This window comes from Microcaecilia unicolor, chromosome 8, assembly GCF_901765095.1.
Source record: "Microcaecilia unicolor chromosome 8, aMicUni1.1, whole genome shotgun sequence".
Lineage (NCBI taxonomy): Eukaryota > Metazoa > Chordata > Amphibia > Gymnophiona > Siphonopidae > Microcaecilia > Microcaecilia unicolor.
Window position 1 is genome coordinate 96,048,797 of NC_044038.1, and position 16,293 is coordinate 96,065,089.

A 16,293-nucleotide genomic window follows, 5' to 3' on the forward strand; every position below is an offset into this window, starting at 1 on the left:
GTGTCTCGGAGTTTACTGCCAGCTGATTTCTACCGTGGCTTAGTAAAAGACCCCATTAGTGATTGGAAGAGCTACTTTTTATAAAACAAGTACATGTTGAGAGGAGGAAGTGACGTTACCATCTAAAATGGAGGCTTAAACAAGAGGCTCCATTGGGGCTATGTGGTATCCAGCGATTCCCCAGGCACTGACAGGCTATTAGGTGTGGCTTGAAGGGTGAGAAGGTGTGAGATTGTACAGCTGAGGATAAATGAGCTGTGAAGAAGGGACAGAGAGCGGAGAGAGCAGCAGATGAAAGTTCCTTCTCTCCTACGTGGTGGGGGTCGGACAGGCTCTGCTTGAGGAGAAGGTGGGAAGCAGCGTGAGCTAACACTGAGCCAGGACATCTGTGTTACGAGGGATTCCTGGGCTGCTGAGAGACAGGGGGCTCTTGTGAAGATTTCAGCACATTTGGAGAATATCGTGGAGGACACAGAGAGCTGCAGCTGCCTGTCGGGAGCCCAGTACAGTATTTGCCCAGGAGTCTCTTATGTGAAGGGCTGCATTTCTCGCTATCTAAGGAGCCCTGTGATCTGTGAGTTTCATACATTGTCTCTCCCTTCTTTGCTATGAAGTGACTGTGTGGAGGAGGGTTGACTGACAGGGTCTTTTGCACCGGGCTGTAACAGGCAGACTTGGAGAATAAAAGCAGTTTATGTACTGGGATTGAGCTCACGCTGTGATAATTAACTGCTAGCCTGCAGCATATGACACATCTTTAAGGACTAACACGGCTACCACACTCCTCATCTTTAAGGAAGAAAGTGAGTTGCCGGAGTGGTGACATGTGACATTGGAAGCTAACTCCTGACCCGGTATCTGCAGGATAATTTTGTTTGGATTAAAAAACGGATTGCTGGGAGGAAATGATGTCACGATCCAAGGTGGCGGTCTGAACGAGGAGCTCCGCCGGGGCTGATAGTTGTTGGCACTACAAACTTGCTCATACAGTGAGAGACAGATTGAGAACGACAGAGAGTACGCCTCCAGGCTATGCCACCAAAAACATCCCTTGAGCGATTCCGATATACACTGGAGCATCGCGAAAAAGTGAACGAAGGGAGAGTGGGGCCGGAGCTGCGAGGATCCAAGATGGCGACTGCACACGCCCCACAGGAACACACGGTACGGAGCGAGGAACCCACAGAGGCTGCAAGTATGTTGCAATCGGACGTAGCAGGGCTGCTTCAAGACTTAAAATCTGACTTCACGGGGATCAGATTAGATGTTCAAAACGCCCTCAAAGACATCAGAGCGGAGATGCATGAATTGGGGTCCTGAGTGGGCGAAGTAGAAGGGGGAATGGTGACCCTTCAATCGGAGGTGGACTCTATGCGGAGGAAGGCAACTGAGGAACAGGAGGAGTTGGGCCGGCTCAAGGAGCAAATTGAAGACCTAGAGAATAGGTCTCGGCGGAACAATTTAAGATTTAAAGGGATGTTGGATTAGTGCCATTGCGATTCCAAGATGGCGCTGTGAATAGACGTACCTGTGTTTGCTCCTGGAGGCTGCTGTGTTTGTGAGTTTCTTTCGGTGCCTCTGTAGCCTCGTCAACGATGGGGAAGCGGAGGGGGAAGGTAAAGGAATTTCCCTCAGTTCCTGTGACCTCCTCAACGATGAAACAAACAACCCTGCAATTTCCCAGGCAGCAACCGGGTCCTGAGGAAACTTCGACCCCCACTGCAGCTCTCGGCCCTTCGGAGTCGATTGAGAGTGGAAACGGGGCTTCCTTGAGCCCTGTGGAGCGAATTGCACCTCCCCAGCCTGGAAGAGAGTTGCTGGCTGTTCAAACAGAGACAGACGCCGAAGTGGCTCAGCTGGTCCTATCTGAGGGTGTGACTGCACAACGGAGATAGATTCTCAACTTCGGGAAACATTACTACAACAGGCTTTAAAGGTATTGCCTCAAGCTATTGTTTCCAAATTAGCTCGTGCTGATAGTCTATCTCAATCTCCTCCTGTGGCTAGTGGAGTGATTAGACCAGCAATTGGGACGCTGGAGTCACTATAGGACATGGTTTACAATATCCAAACCTCTATGCAAATTACTTTAAAGCAGAATTCTTCTGATATTGAAGTTCTTTCTGAGGCTGCCCTGCTTCAAGCACAAGTGACTGCACAGCAAACCCAGAAAATGGAACATGTGGATATCAAAATTCAAGAAATGGGATCTATAGAAACAGCTTTGGTTAAAGACAATAATTTCCTACATAAACAACTTGAATACCTCGAAAATCAGACTAAAAGACTTAACCTTAGGTTTCTTAATTTTCCCAAATCGCCGTTAATTTCTCCTTTGGAGATGGTTAAAAAATATTTGGTGGACATCCTGGGAATGGACAAGGACTCACTCCCTCCCATTACACGGGCTTATTACATCGGGAGTACTGGAGTGGAGGTAGGAAACCCCCCCCCCCCCCCCCCCCCCCCCCCCCCCCGTAATAGAGGAGGGAATGAATCTTACCTCATTCCTAGAAAGCTCATTAGAAATAGTTACTCAGAGGTTAACTCTGCTTGCCACTTTTGCGTTGGAGCCTGATAGGAATGCCGTACTACGGCTTTCGTTGAGACACTTAGAAAATCTGTTTTTGGGCTCAAAGGTCCGTATCTTTCCAGATCTCTCACGGCCTACACAGATGAGACGAAGGACCTTTTTGGAACTTCGCCCCAGGGTGGTGGCATTGGGAGCAAATTTTGTTTTGCGATTTCTTTGTTTTTGTAATGTGATGCTTGAGGGTAAACATTTTCAGTTTGTAGATCCAAAACAGTTGAAAGTTTATTGATGCAAGAGTTGATGTGAATATACTAAACCTTCCCTAATTAGCAGGCTGGGGTCTGAACCAGAGGAAGCATCTATTGATTATTAATTTTTGTATTTTTTTTCTTTTTTCATTTCCTTAATCTTGGAATCAAATTTCTTTAACTTGTGGACAAATGGGCTGTAAAGATATATACTTATTTTTGCTTCCTAATGTTAAATAATGCCGATTGCATATTCACTTTATGTGGTGATATATTGGAAAATTTAAATAAATAAATATACAAAAAAAAAATAAAAAAAAAGATTTAAAGGTATCCCTGAGCTAGATATTTTTTCCAACTGTGAGGCTGTTATAAAAGAACTATGCCAGCATATTTTGGCCTCGGGGTCGGACACCCACCCCCCGGAGATACGCATTCAACGTGCGCATCGAGCACAGGGACCCCGCAGAGATTCAAACCCGAGGGATATGGTTGTCTGCTTTCTAGACTTCCCCATAAAAGAATTAATCCTGAAACAGGCCTGGTTGAGCAAAGAAATTATCTGGAAGAATTACAAAATAGGGGTCTTTCAGGATTTGGCACGCACAACGCTGATGAAGTGTGGATCATTCAGAGAAGTTACTGGATTTATAGACACAGAAATGATAAAAGAAATCAGAGACGCGAACAAAATGGGCAATGTGATAATAATGGGTGACTTCAATTATCCAAATATAGACTGGGTAAACGTAACATCGGGACACGCTACAGAGATACAATTCCTTGATGAAATCAAGGACAGCTTTATGGAGCAACTGGTGCAGGAGCCGACGAGAGAAGGAAAAATTCTAGACTTGGTCCTTAGTGGAGCGCATGATCTGGTGAGGGACGTTATGGTACTGGGGCCGCTTGATAACAGTGACCATAATATGATCAGTTTTGACATCAACCTTGAAGTAACTGTACACAGAAAGTCAAATACGTTAGCGTTTAACTTTAAAAAAAGGAGACTATGATAAAATGAGAAGAACGGTAAAAAAAAACTTAGGGGGGCAACTGAGAGAGTAAAAACTGTACAACAGGCCTGGACGCTGTTTAAAAATACCATCCTGGAGGCCCAGGCCATACATATTCCGCGAATTAGAAAAGAAAGACGGAACTCCAAAAGACACCCGGCCTGGTTGAAAAGTGAGGTGAAGGAAGCTATTAGGGCTAAAAGAAACGCCTTCAGAAAATGGAATAAGGAACCGTCTGAAAATAACAAGAAACAGCATAAGGAGTGTCAAAGCAAATGCAAGGCGCAGATTAAGAAGGCCAAGAGGGAGTATGAAAAAAAGATAGCATTAGAGGCAAAAAAACATAGTAAAAAAATTTTTCGGTATATTAAAAGCAGGAAGCCGGCAAAAGAATCGTTTGGGCCGCTGGATGACCGAGGGGTAAAAGGGGCGATCAAGGAAGACAAAGACGTAGCGGAGAGACTGAATGAATTCTTTGCTTCGGTTTTCACCGAGGAAGATTTGGGTGGGATACCGGTGTCGGAAATGGTATTTCAAGCGGACGAGTCGGAGAAACTTACTGACTTCACGGTAAACCTGGAGGACGTAATGGGGCAGTTCGGCAAACTGAAGAGTAGCAAATCTCCTGGACCGGATGGTATTCATCCTAGAGTACTGATAGAACTGAAAAACGAGCTTGCGGAGCTACTGCTAGTGATATGCAACTTAGCCTTAAAATCGAGCATGGTACCAGAAGATTGGAGGGTGGCCAATGTAACGCCCATTTTTTAAAAAGGCTCCAGGGGAGATCCGGGAAATTATAGACCGGTGAGTCTGACGTCGGTGCCGGGAAAATGGTAGAGGCTATTATCAAAAACAAAATTACAGAGCACATCCGAGGACATGGATTACTGAGACCAAGTCAGCATGGCTTTTGTGTGGGGAAATCTTGCCTGACCAATTTACTTCAATTCTTTGAAGGAGTGAACAAACATGTGGACAAAGGGGAGTCGGTTGATATTGTGTATCTGGATTTTCAAAAGGCGTTTGACAAGGTACCTCATGAAAGGCTACAGAGGAAATTGGAGGGTCATGGGATAGGAGGAAATGTCCTATTGTGGATTAAAAACTGGTTGAAGGATAGGAAACAGAGAGTGGGGTTAAATGAGCAGTATTCACAATGGAGAAGGGTAGTTAGTGGGGTTCCTCAGGGGTCCGTGCTAGGACCGCTGCTTTTTAATATATTTATAAATGATTTAGAGATGGGAGTAACTAGCGAGGTAATTAAATTTGCTGATGACACAAAGTTATTCAAAGTCGTTAAATCGCGACAGGATTGTGAAAAATTACAAGAGGACCTTACGAGACTGGGAGACTGGGCGGCTAAATGGCAGATGATGTTTAATGTGAGCAAGTGCAAGGTGATGCATGTGGGAAAAAAGAACCCGAATTATAGCTACGTCATGCAAGGTTCCACGTTAGGAGTTACGGACCAAGAAAGGGATCTGGGTGTCGTCGTTGATAACACACTGAAACCTTCTGCTCAGTGTGCTGCTGCGGCTAAGAAAGCGAATTGAATGTTGGGTATTATCAGGAAAGGTATGGAAAACAGGTGTGAGGATGTTATAATGCCGTTGTATCGCTCCATGGTACGACCGCACCTTGAGTATTGTGTTCAATTCTGGTCGCCGCATCTCAAGAAAGATATAGTAGAATTGGAAAAGGTGCAGCGAAGGGCGACTAAAATTATAGCGGGGATGGGACGACTTCCCTATGAAGAAAGACTAAGGAGGCTAGGGCTATACAGCTTGGAGAAGAGACGGCTGAGGGGAGACATGATAGAGGTATATAAAATAATGAGTGGAGTGGAACAGGTGGATGTGAAGCGTCTGTTCACACTTTCCAAAATACTAGGACTAGGGGGCATGCGATGAAACTACAGTGTAGTAAATTTAAAACAAATCAGAGAAAATTTTTCTTCACCCAACGTGTAATTAAACTCTGGAATTCGTTGCCGGAGAAAGTGGTGAAGGCAGTTAGCTTAGCAGAGTTTAGAAAGGGGTTGGACGGTTTCCTAAAGGACAAGTCCATAAACCGCTACTAAACGGACTTGGAAAACTCCAAAATTCCAGGAATAACATGTATAGAATGTTTGTACGTTTGGGAAGCTTGCCAGGTGCCCTTGGCCTGGATTGGCCGCTGTCGTGGACAGGATGCTGGGCTCGATGGACCCTTGGTCTTTTCCCAGTATGGCATTACTTATGTACTTATATGCGTACTAAGGGGATCAGATACAGATGGTTGTTCCCCTTTGCAGTTTGGATTACAGTAGACAGGAAATCCCGCAAGGTTACAATGCTGGAGGAAGCGTGGTCGGCGTTGCGGGCCATGGGATGTCAAGATGTACCGATGCAGAATCAGGAATCACGAACTCAAGCGGCTCCTAGGAGAGATTCAGCGTGGCAAGTGGTGGTGGAGCGAGGAAAGAAGAAGGACAAGCAGGCTTCCTAAAGTGGGGGCTGCTGAGACATTACGGACACATGGGTTGTTACCGCTTTGCTACACTGGACAATAGAGCAAACCTGGACTCGAAAGGACAGCTGGTTAGCATGCTTGATGTGGAGTTTGGGGCAAGTCACTTGGTTGCTTCGAGAGTAATCGCTTTAAGAGGTTGAACTGTGCTACCCAAATTGGAGTACGTCACGAGCGGCTGTTATACCTAATAGTGGTGTTGACTTCAAGCTGAATTGCTGAGGCTGGAGAGGAAGAGAGTGGAAGATCTGGTTTGCCAGAACGATGGGATGTTTCTGGGAGAGGAAGACATCCGGACTGTATGAATGGCTCAGAAAGCACACATAGGACTTGTGCTGGCGCAGTTTTATGTTAGACAAGAGAGTTTTTGGGGGGAGGAAATAGAGGGTTAGAGTTGGGTAAGGAACAGACACAGGTAGGGGGGGGGATAGCCTGTGTTTAAGGGTTATAAGAGGAGTGGGGAGGGGGGTTTGTCTAATGATATATATGATCAAAGCCTCTGGAAACATACGTTACTTTTCCTACTATGGCTGATCTTCTGGACCAGAGATCGGCAAAGGGAGGGGGGGGAGGAGAGAAAGGGAAAAGGGGAGGTGTGAAGATGAGGGAAGGCGGGGAGAGGCGGGAGGGATCTGGGGAAACACTAACAGTAGGGTCCTGGAATGTGAATAGGCTTCACCATCAGGGGAAGCGGGGCCGAGTGTTTAAGGAATTGAATAGGTTAAAATGGGATGCGACAATGATGCAAGAGACACATCTGAGACCGAGAGACACACATTTATTGCGGCGCCAGCCCTTTAGAGAAGTACTGGTACATCAGGGACGGGAGGCCAGAAAGGTTGGGGGGGGGGGGGTAGCTATAATGGTGCGGCACACCTGTGGGCTAAGCATGCAAGAAGAATTTCGGGACTTGAGTGGCCGATGTTTGGGGATTAGGGGACTTCTACAAGGTAAGGAGATCACATTTATTAATATTTATGCACCTAATGAAGGTCAGAAGCAATTTTTTGATTCTCTGAAGGAGGAAATCCAAGGTTTTATTAAAGGCCAAGTGATCATAGGGGGGGATTTCAATATTGCCCCAGACACGGATTTGGATCATTCCATGGGAAGGAGGGGGGTTGGAAGCGCCGGTCGTAAGGCGTTGTTGAACTTTTTGAAGGAATGTGAGGTAGTGGATTGCTGGAGATTATTACATGGAACACAGAGAAATTACACCCATTATTCACATGCAGCACAGTCTTATGCGAGGTTAGACAGTTTGTGGGTACACCGCAACAGTTGGCATATGATAGAAGCAGCAGAAATAGAGACTTGTCAGGTCTCTAATCACGCTCCTATATGGATTAGGTTTAAGGGGCTGGGGGGTAGGCAGAGGGGGGGCCTATGGAGGTTCAACGAGACTCTATTGGGAGATGAAACAGTGAGGGAGGACATCAGGAGGGCGATACAGGAATTTTATCAACTTAATGATAATGGTGAGGTTAATGATGGATCCTTATGGGACGCTATGAAAGCAGTGGTTAGAGGAGTTTTTATTAAATGGGGTGCACGGAAAAAAAGAGAAAGAGGTAAGAAATCCTTGGAGTTACGAGCTCACCTAGTGCAACTGGAAAAACAACATAAGAGGCAACCCACAAAAAAGTTGGGGGAGGAGCTTACAGCAGTAAGGAGAGCATTGGCACAATTGCAAATGATAGAGATTGAATATATGCAAACCAAGCTGAAACAGCAGATCTTTGAGTTTGCTAATAAATCAAGCGCTTTTCTGGCACGTCGGTTGCGGGCGAGGTGAGTGAAGACACTTATTCAAAGGCTGAGAGATAGTAAGGGGGGTTGGCATTATGCAGATGTGGATATATCTAGAAGCTTTGGGACATACTATGAAGAATTGCATAAGAAGGGGGAGGATATGAGTAGAGGGGAAATGGGACAATTTTTAGATCAGCTACAGCTCCCGTGTCTTAGTGAAGCTGAGCGAGTACGATTGGGAGAACCGATAAGATGGGGGGAAGTATATGGGGTAATTAAGAACCTCCCGAATGGGAAGGCCCCGGGATTGGATGGTTACACCGCTCGGTATTTTAAGTGTTATGCAGAGGAGTTGGGGCTCCAGCTTATCAGGCTAGGGAATGGAGTATTGGAGGGAAGGGGGATCTCGAATTCAATGATGGAAGCAGGGATCTCTTTGTTGCTTAAGCCAGGAAAGGATCCCACTGTATGTGGCTCCTATAGACCCATTTCACTTTTAAATGTTGACGTAAAGATACTGGCCAAGGTGTGGGCCAACAGGTGGGTGACAACATTCGCCGTACCCTCCACTTGCAATGGGAAGCACAGAAGAGACTCCCAGGGGCAATACTGTTAACACTAGACGCCGAAAAAGCGTTTGACAGGGTTGACTGGATGTTTCTGAAAGAGGTTATGCAGCGTATGGGTCTTGGGGATAATTTCTGCAGGTGGATAGCAGCCTTGTATGCGGCGCCGAAGGCCTGTATACAGATCAATGGCCAGTATACCTCCTTTTTTGCTATTGAACGTGGAACCAGGCAGGGCTGCCCCCTGTCGCCCTTATTGTTTGCTATATATATAGAGCCCTTGGCAGAGAGGTTACGTGGCCATCCGGAGTTTCGGGGTTTCACAGTGGGGAAGAGGGAACATCGCATGGCACTGTATGCAGATGATCTGTTGCTTTATGTGACAGATCCAGGGAAAACGTTGGAGGTGGTGGTGGATGTCCTGGGGGAATTTGAACAGTATGCAGGGTTGCAGATTAATATGGAGAAATGCGAAATATTAGGCATTTCGGTCTCCCAGGAAGAAGAAAACTGTTTGAAGCAGAGGTTTGCTTTTATGTGGGCCGGAAGTCATATTAGGTATCTGGGGGTTTGTATTCCTAGAGATCTGAGTAGAGTCTATGGACTTAATTATGGCAAAATAGTGGAGTGCATTAGAATTGAATTATCACGGTGGAAAGGGCTGTGGCTGTCGTGGTGGGGGAGGATGGCGGTAATAAGGATGAACGTCTTGCCTAGGCTGTTTCTGTTTCAGTGTTTGCCGGTGGCGGTCCCCAAGCGGGAGATGCAGCAATTACAACGCCAGATATTGCAATTTGTATGGGACGGCAAACATCCCCGGTTAGCGGGAAGGGTGATATGGGGAGAGATTAAAAGAGGGGATAGAGCAATGCCTCGGCTTGAGTGGTATTATCAGGCTGCTCAGGTCAAGATGGTGCTGGAGTGGGAAGGGGCAGGCTTAAGCCAACAGGTCAAATGGAACAATTGTACTTCCCACATAGGGGTTTAAAATCGTTACTATGGACCACTGAGGGATTGGGAGGGGGGGGGGGTGTTGGCGGGCGTGGATAACCCATATCTTAGGCACATTTTGACTGTATGGGAGGAGTTTCGGAGTAAGTGGGGACAGGGAGATGGGGTCTCCACTAGGGCGAGGATAAGATGGGAGCCGAAGTTCGGGACCGGGAAGGATAATCGGGTTTTTGTGCGATGGGATCACTTGGGCCTTTCGAGTTTTCGAGATGTGCTCCAAGGGGTCCAGATTAAGAGCTTTGAGGAATTGAGGTTACAATATGGACTCCCTGAAGGAGATCGTTTTTCTTACTTACAGATTAAATATTTTATGGGAGTGATGGGATGGAGGGGGGGCAGCCCTCAGGATAAGGAGAGCTTGGAGAATTTATGGGGTATATTACAGAGGGTGCCTAGATCCATCTCGGTGCTATACAAATTTATGAGAGGCAGTGACCCTGCCCCCTTTCGCTTCAAGGGAGCGTGGGAATCAGACTTAAATTGCTGCTTCAATGATCAGGAATGGGAGAGGATATGTGGGGAGGTTCAAAAGGCCTCCACGTGCGCTCTAGTGCAAGAGAATGCATACAAGGTGCTATCGAGGTGGTATTACACTCCTGAGAGAATTAGGGGTATGTACCCTAATGCTTCTGACCGGTGCTGGAGATGTGGTAAAGACAAGGGCTCATTTCTGCACATTTGGTGGTCCTGCCCCCGGTTGATACCGTTTTGGGAGGCAGTGATGAAAGCATTGGTAAGAATGTTTGGAGATTCCATGGTGTGCAGTCCACAGGTATGCTTGCTGGGGATGTATAATGACAGTGACTCATGGGAACGGAGCAAAATGTTACGTTGGGGTCTGGCGGCAGCAAAATGCCTGATAGCTCGGAAGTGGCGAGTTACTGGCCCTCCTTCCTTGGGGGATTGGAAAGCAAAATTAGAACAACTCATAGCTATAGAACGCTTAACGGCATACTGTAGAGATGGGGAGCTACGGCGCAAGAGAGGATGGTCTCAACTGCAAGAATGGGTGGGGACAATCAAACTTTGATAGGAACGGGTGATAGTTGGGGAGGGGGGAGGAAGGAAGGAACGGAAGAGGAAGGCTAGAGGGGGAAGTGAGGCAATTATATGCTTGAACAAATTTAAGGGGGTAGGACAGAGCTGAGGGTGTAGACCCTTGTTTATAGTGATTGGGAGTTGATAGTTCAGTTTTCACCATAAGGGTGACTGGGTTGTTGTTTTGTTCTTTTCTGTTATATTATATGGATGTCCAATATTTTAGGTCAACTTGGCATTATCTGTACTGTCTTGAATGTTGCAAGTTGCTTCATTAATAAAATAGTTAAAGTGAAAAAAAAACAAGTATATGTTTTCAAAATCTTAAGCAAATAAATAAATAAATAAAATGAAAAAGCAGAATTCCCCTGCTACTTCTGCTCCTCCCAAGTAGGATTTTTCTGCTCCAAAGCTGTAAATCTTCCTATCAAGAAAGCCAATTTTGATACCACTTTTTATCCAAAGAGGGTACAAATGAGTTTTAGAAATGCAAAATTTGAGAAACACATGAGAGGCTATACTGCCTGGCAGTGCTTTTTATTTGATAGCAGAGCAGGTGGACATGTATCATTATGATTTTTATTCAATCATAGCTGAATGACATGGGGGGGGGGGGGGGGGGGTCAAGAAACTTAAGACACTTACTAAACCTCCCAAGGCAGCGACAGGCAGTGGGATTGGAACCCAGATGCTGCAGGGCTTCTCCCTAGTAGCTCCATGTTCTAGTCATCTTTCATAGGTCCATCAATGAGAACATAAACGTTTTACAATCTGAGTGCTTGGAAAATTGTCAGAGCTGAAAAAAAAAATCCCATTTTTAAAACCATTTTATTAAATGCACTCATTAAGAATATGTAATGTAATTAATAACTATGGAAGTGTGATGGGGAGAGAGTGGAGAAAAACATGATCTACTGATGTTACCCAAATAGGAATATTGTGAAAACAATGCTACTTCCCTCTATCACCTCCACCTATCAACTGAAGAAGGAACCATATCTAGACACAGGATCAACAGCAACGTGAAAGACAACTGGCACCAGCCTTGCTCACTCCAGAGTCCAGAACCACAAAACAAAAACAAACAATAATGACAACAGAGTTGGCTGAAAAGTAATTTTCCTTTATACCCCCTTCGGACCTTAGGTGGAACGATGTTCCCCAAGGAAAAACTGAAACCAAGTCTGAAAATTGGACAGAAAGAAAGTTAAATTACATTTTAAAAACAAAAGTGCAGCTTGATGACCCTATAACACAGTGAAGTAACTAGGTGGGGCACCAGGGGAGCGACCACTCCCCCAAACGGACTTCAGACGGTGCCTATTTTTCAGCCAGTCTGTCGCATTTAAGCTGTGCGCATGCTTACCTCTCTGCTCCCCCTGGCGTCACAGGCTGGCTACGCTCCCCCCCCCCCACCCAAAAAAATAAACATTCCAAGCTACACACAGCTTACATGAAGGCAAAAATGAAGCCCAATTACTGGGGGGGGGGGGGGGGGGGGTCACCAAGTGTTAAATAAATCCCTGAGAAAGCTCAGATAGACTGCGCTTTACCCTCACCTCCATCCGCTCTTTATCTGCTGCCACCAAACATACCATTGACCCCCTGCCACAGGCACAACAGCACAACTTTAAGCACTGATCATTTGCGAAGGTCATTGCCCTCCTAACAGCGTCCTCGTCGCACATTTTCCCCTCTCCTTTGCTAAAAAACAATGGCCCCGGGGAACAAATAGCCACCATGGACAACTGCACAGACCCCAAGCAGCCATGAGAGACGTCATCTTGCGGGAGAGAATCTGTAGCCACTCGGCTCCCAACAAATGCAACAGAGACCCCTAGTGGAAGCCCAGGGGGAGAAAGTAAGGTTTTTACGTGGCTGTCTGTACTATCTATTTCTCTTTTCTATCATAGATGGAGTTTGTTTCTGATTTTATATTATATGTATGTATGTATGTATGTATGTATGTAAACTGCTTGGAAGGTACCGCCAACCTAGCGTTATATCAAGTTTACCTAAGAATAGCCACACTGTGTCACTGCTGGAGCAGTGGCCACCCTTCCAACCACCAAGAAACTGAATTGCATTATTATAGTCTGGAATATATGAAGGATGAGATAGAATGAAATGCACATTTGGAAATGAGGCAAGTTCTGGATACTACTAGATTTAATAACAAAGCTGCCACCTTACCAAGTTCCAGGACGGAGACTGCTTAGCCAATCCTGGTTTTGAACCTACACCCCAAAGCAGCATAGGATTCTACCTATTGAAAATCGATGCTTCTGGTTCCATAATGTTCCATTAAATCTCTCCACAAATCCATTAGTTTCAGAGTGATATGGAATTATCATAGTGGAATTGGAAAAGGTGCAGAGAAGGGCGACAAAGATGATACAGGGGATGGGACAGCTTCCCTATCAGGATAGGCTGAAGAGGCTGGGGTTTTTCAGCTTGGAGAAAAGGCGGCTGAGGGGAGATACGATAGAGGTCTATAAGATAATGAGTGGAATGGAACGGGCCGATGTGGAGCGTCTGTTTACGCTTTCCAAAAATACTAGGACAAGGGAGCATGCGATGAGGATGCAGTGTGGTAAATTTAAAATGAATCGAAGGAAACTTTTCTTCGCTCAACGCGTAGGAAACTCTGGAATTCGCTGCCGGAAAAGGTGGTTAAGGCGGTTAACTTAGTGGACTTCAAAAAAGGGTTGGACAGCTTCCTGGAGGAAAAAGCCATAGAATGTTATTGAATGGACGAGGGAATAATACAGTATTTCAAGGATGGGCGTGACAAATTGCTTGTTCTTTTGGCCGCTGTCGGTGACGGTGCTGGGCTCAATGGACCCTTGGTCTGTCCCAGCATGGCGATGCTTATGTACTTATGGGGTGGTACGTACAGATTTCACTCCACAGAGTGCCCACAGATTCTGGATCAACTCAGAAATAAATTGTGTCCCTTGGTTTGAGAGTATCTCTCATGGATATCATACCCCAGGAAAATATTTCTAGCAGGGCAGTGGCAATTTTCTCTGATTCTACAGAGGATAAGTCTACCACTTCAGGATATCTGGTAGCAAAGTCCACCACTGTCAATATATATCTTTTCCCAGTCTGGCTAGGGACAGCTAGAGGTCCCATTATATCCACAGCTATTCTCTCAAAGGGCTCACTAATAATAGGTAAAGGTTTCAGGGGAGATCCGGGGTTATCTTGGGTCTTACCCACTCTTTGACATGCACCACAGGTGCGACAGTAGTTAGCTATGGCTCGAGATACTCCCGGCCAATAGAAGTTCTGTATCAGCCTACTGCATGTACGCTTCACCCCCTGGTGTCTTGCTAGTGGAATGTCGTGTGCAATCTGTAGAAGGGCAGGGCAAACAGAGAAGTAGTTCTCTGTATGCCCTGGGCATTATAAGCCGCTTGCCTGCTGTCCAGGGCCTATTAGGATCAACAGGATCTGTTCAACAAGACCCCCCTTCCATAGGATATGATCTTTACCAGTCTCATTGGCTGGCTGACCAGCCCTCTGCCTGAGGGCTTCCAGGTCAGGGTTAGAACGCTGTGCTTCCTGAAAAGTATATCAATGTTCTATATCAGTATCCATATCTGGAAGGGTCTCTGCTGGTGACTCTGACAAATCAGGGTCATCAGTCTGATCAATATGTGTTTTAGTTAAGACAGGCTGTTCCATATTCACGGTCCCAGTCACCTCAGGAACTGGTGCTGCTGGAAACACTGGAACGTCTCCTCCTGTCACTTTGTCAACTGGTCCCACCTGGACTGGCTCAGGATCTGGAACTTGAGAGACGATCTCTGCTGTTTCTGCTTGTTGGGCCACCCTGGCCTGACTGCTGGTCACCATAGTGGAAATGCTGCCGCTGCTATCAAGGGTAATGCTCATTGGACCCATCCCATACAGCACTGGTACCGACATGTTTTCATTATGCCTGCTTCTCTGTATCCATGCTTGGTACCCCTGTCCAGGAATACTCGAGCAATGGGTACAGTCTCTCTGGATCCATTGGCTAGCGCTACCTCTGCAGTGCACCCTGGTACAATAGCATCTTCCGAGCCAGTATCCACAAGCCTAGGCATCTGGGTCTGGTTCACAGTTACTGGGGTGCTGTAGTGTTGTGGAAGCCCATCTGCTTCTTTGCTTGATGAATGACCGGTAACGTTTTGTGCTGCGGCAACTGTGCGGGTTTCCTTTGTGAGACTGGAGCCACCCACGAAAGCCACCACTTCAGCTCCACTGAGCCACCGCTGATGTTGGTATCTTAGCTGAATCACAAACTCGCTGTATTCAACATGATGATGATTCCACTGGCACAGTCCTTATCCAATCGAGGCCTCAACCCGTTCATTTACGCAGATGATGTTACAATCTACATCCCCTTCAGACATGACTTGACAGAAATAACCAATAAAATCAATGATGGCCTGAACATCATGGATTCCTGGGCAAACTCATTCGAACTGAAACTGAACACTGAAAAAAACATACTGCCTCATCCTCTCTTCTCAAAACAACAAGTACAAACCCACAACGATAAATACCCCAGGACACACCCTCCCTATCTCAGACAGCTTGAAAATACTCGGCGTCACACTTGACCATAACCTTACTCTGGAGAGCCAAGTAAACTCTGTTATAAAGAAAATGTTCTATTCAATGTGGAAGCTCAAACGATTAAAACCTTTCATCCTAAGGGAAACCTTTCAAAACCTAATTCAATCAATGGTCCTAAGTCATGCAAATTATTGCAACGGAATCTATGCGGGATGCAAAATACAGCAGCCAGGTTGATATTCAGCAAAACACGCTTCGAAAGTGCCAAACCCCTTCGAGAAAAGCTGCATTGGCTCCCAATCAAAGAACGGATCATCTTCAAAATCTGCACTTTAGTCCACAAACTTATATATGGCGTAGTCCCAGGATACATGATAGACCTCATAGATCTACCAATAAGAAAGAGGTCGTCAAGATCATACCTACACCTACACTACCCAAATTGCAAAGGACTGAAATACAAAACAACCTATGCATCCGGCTTCTCCTACATAAGTGCACAACTATGGAATGGCCTCCCAAAAGCTGTGAAAACAATACAAGACCACCTGAACTTCAGGAAATCACTAAAATCCAACCTCTTCAAAAAGGCCTACCCCAACGATCCTATGTAAACCTCTTCACTCAGAAACACAGCATGCCTAATGATCGTACTGGACCACACACAATCTTTATCCCTTCCGACCCTCCACATATACCTCATTCGATCACTATACAACCTTGTATTTGCTATCAACCGACTGGGTAAACGCCTTGACGGTACTATGTAAGCCACATTGAGCCTGCAAACAGGTGGGAAAATGTGGGATACAAATGCAACAAATAAATAAATAAATAATGCAATAGTTTGGTGTCAGTTAAGTACTGGGGTTGCTAACTTTGGATTTTAAATAAGTGTGAAAAATTGTTTATTATAAAATTAGAAGGTTTATTACAGCGTAGGAGGCAGATGATTAGTATGTATAAAGTGCTGCAGATCTGGAATAACTTTATGCTATAGATCACATAGCCGATCTAACTGCTCTATGATGCCTCCAAGCTGTATT

General features: G+C 45.7%; 1 protein-coding gene across 1 annotated transcript in view; it reads right to left on the minus strand.

Moving 5' to 3' along the window:
- Nucleotides 1-16,293, minus strand: part of C8H17orf113 (chromosome 8 C17orf113 homolog) — a 142,120-nt gene that overhangs the window by 110,210 nt on the left and 15,617 nt on the right. Inside the window, 1 exon segment of the mRNA XM_030213355.1 lies at nt 11,321-11,471. Coding sequence (XP_030069215.1) covers nt 11,321-11,394 — 74 coding nt within the window. The 5' untranslated portion in view covers nt 11,395-11,471.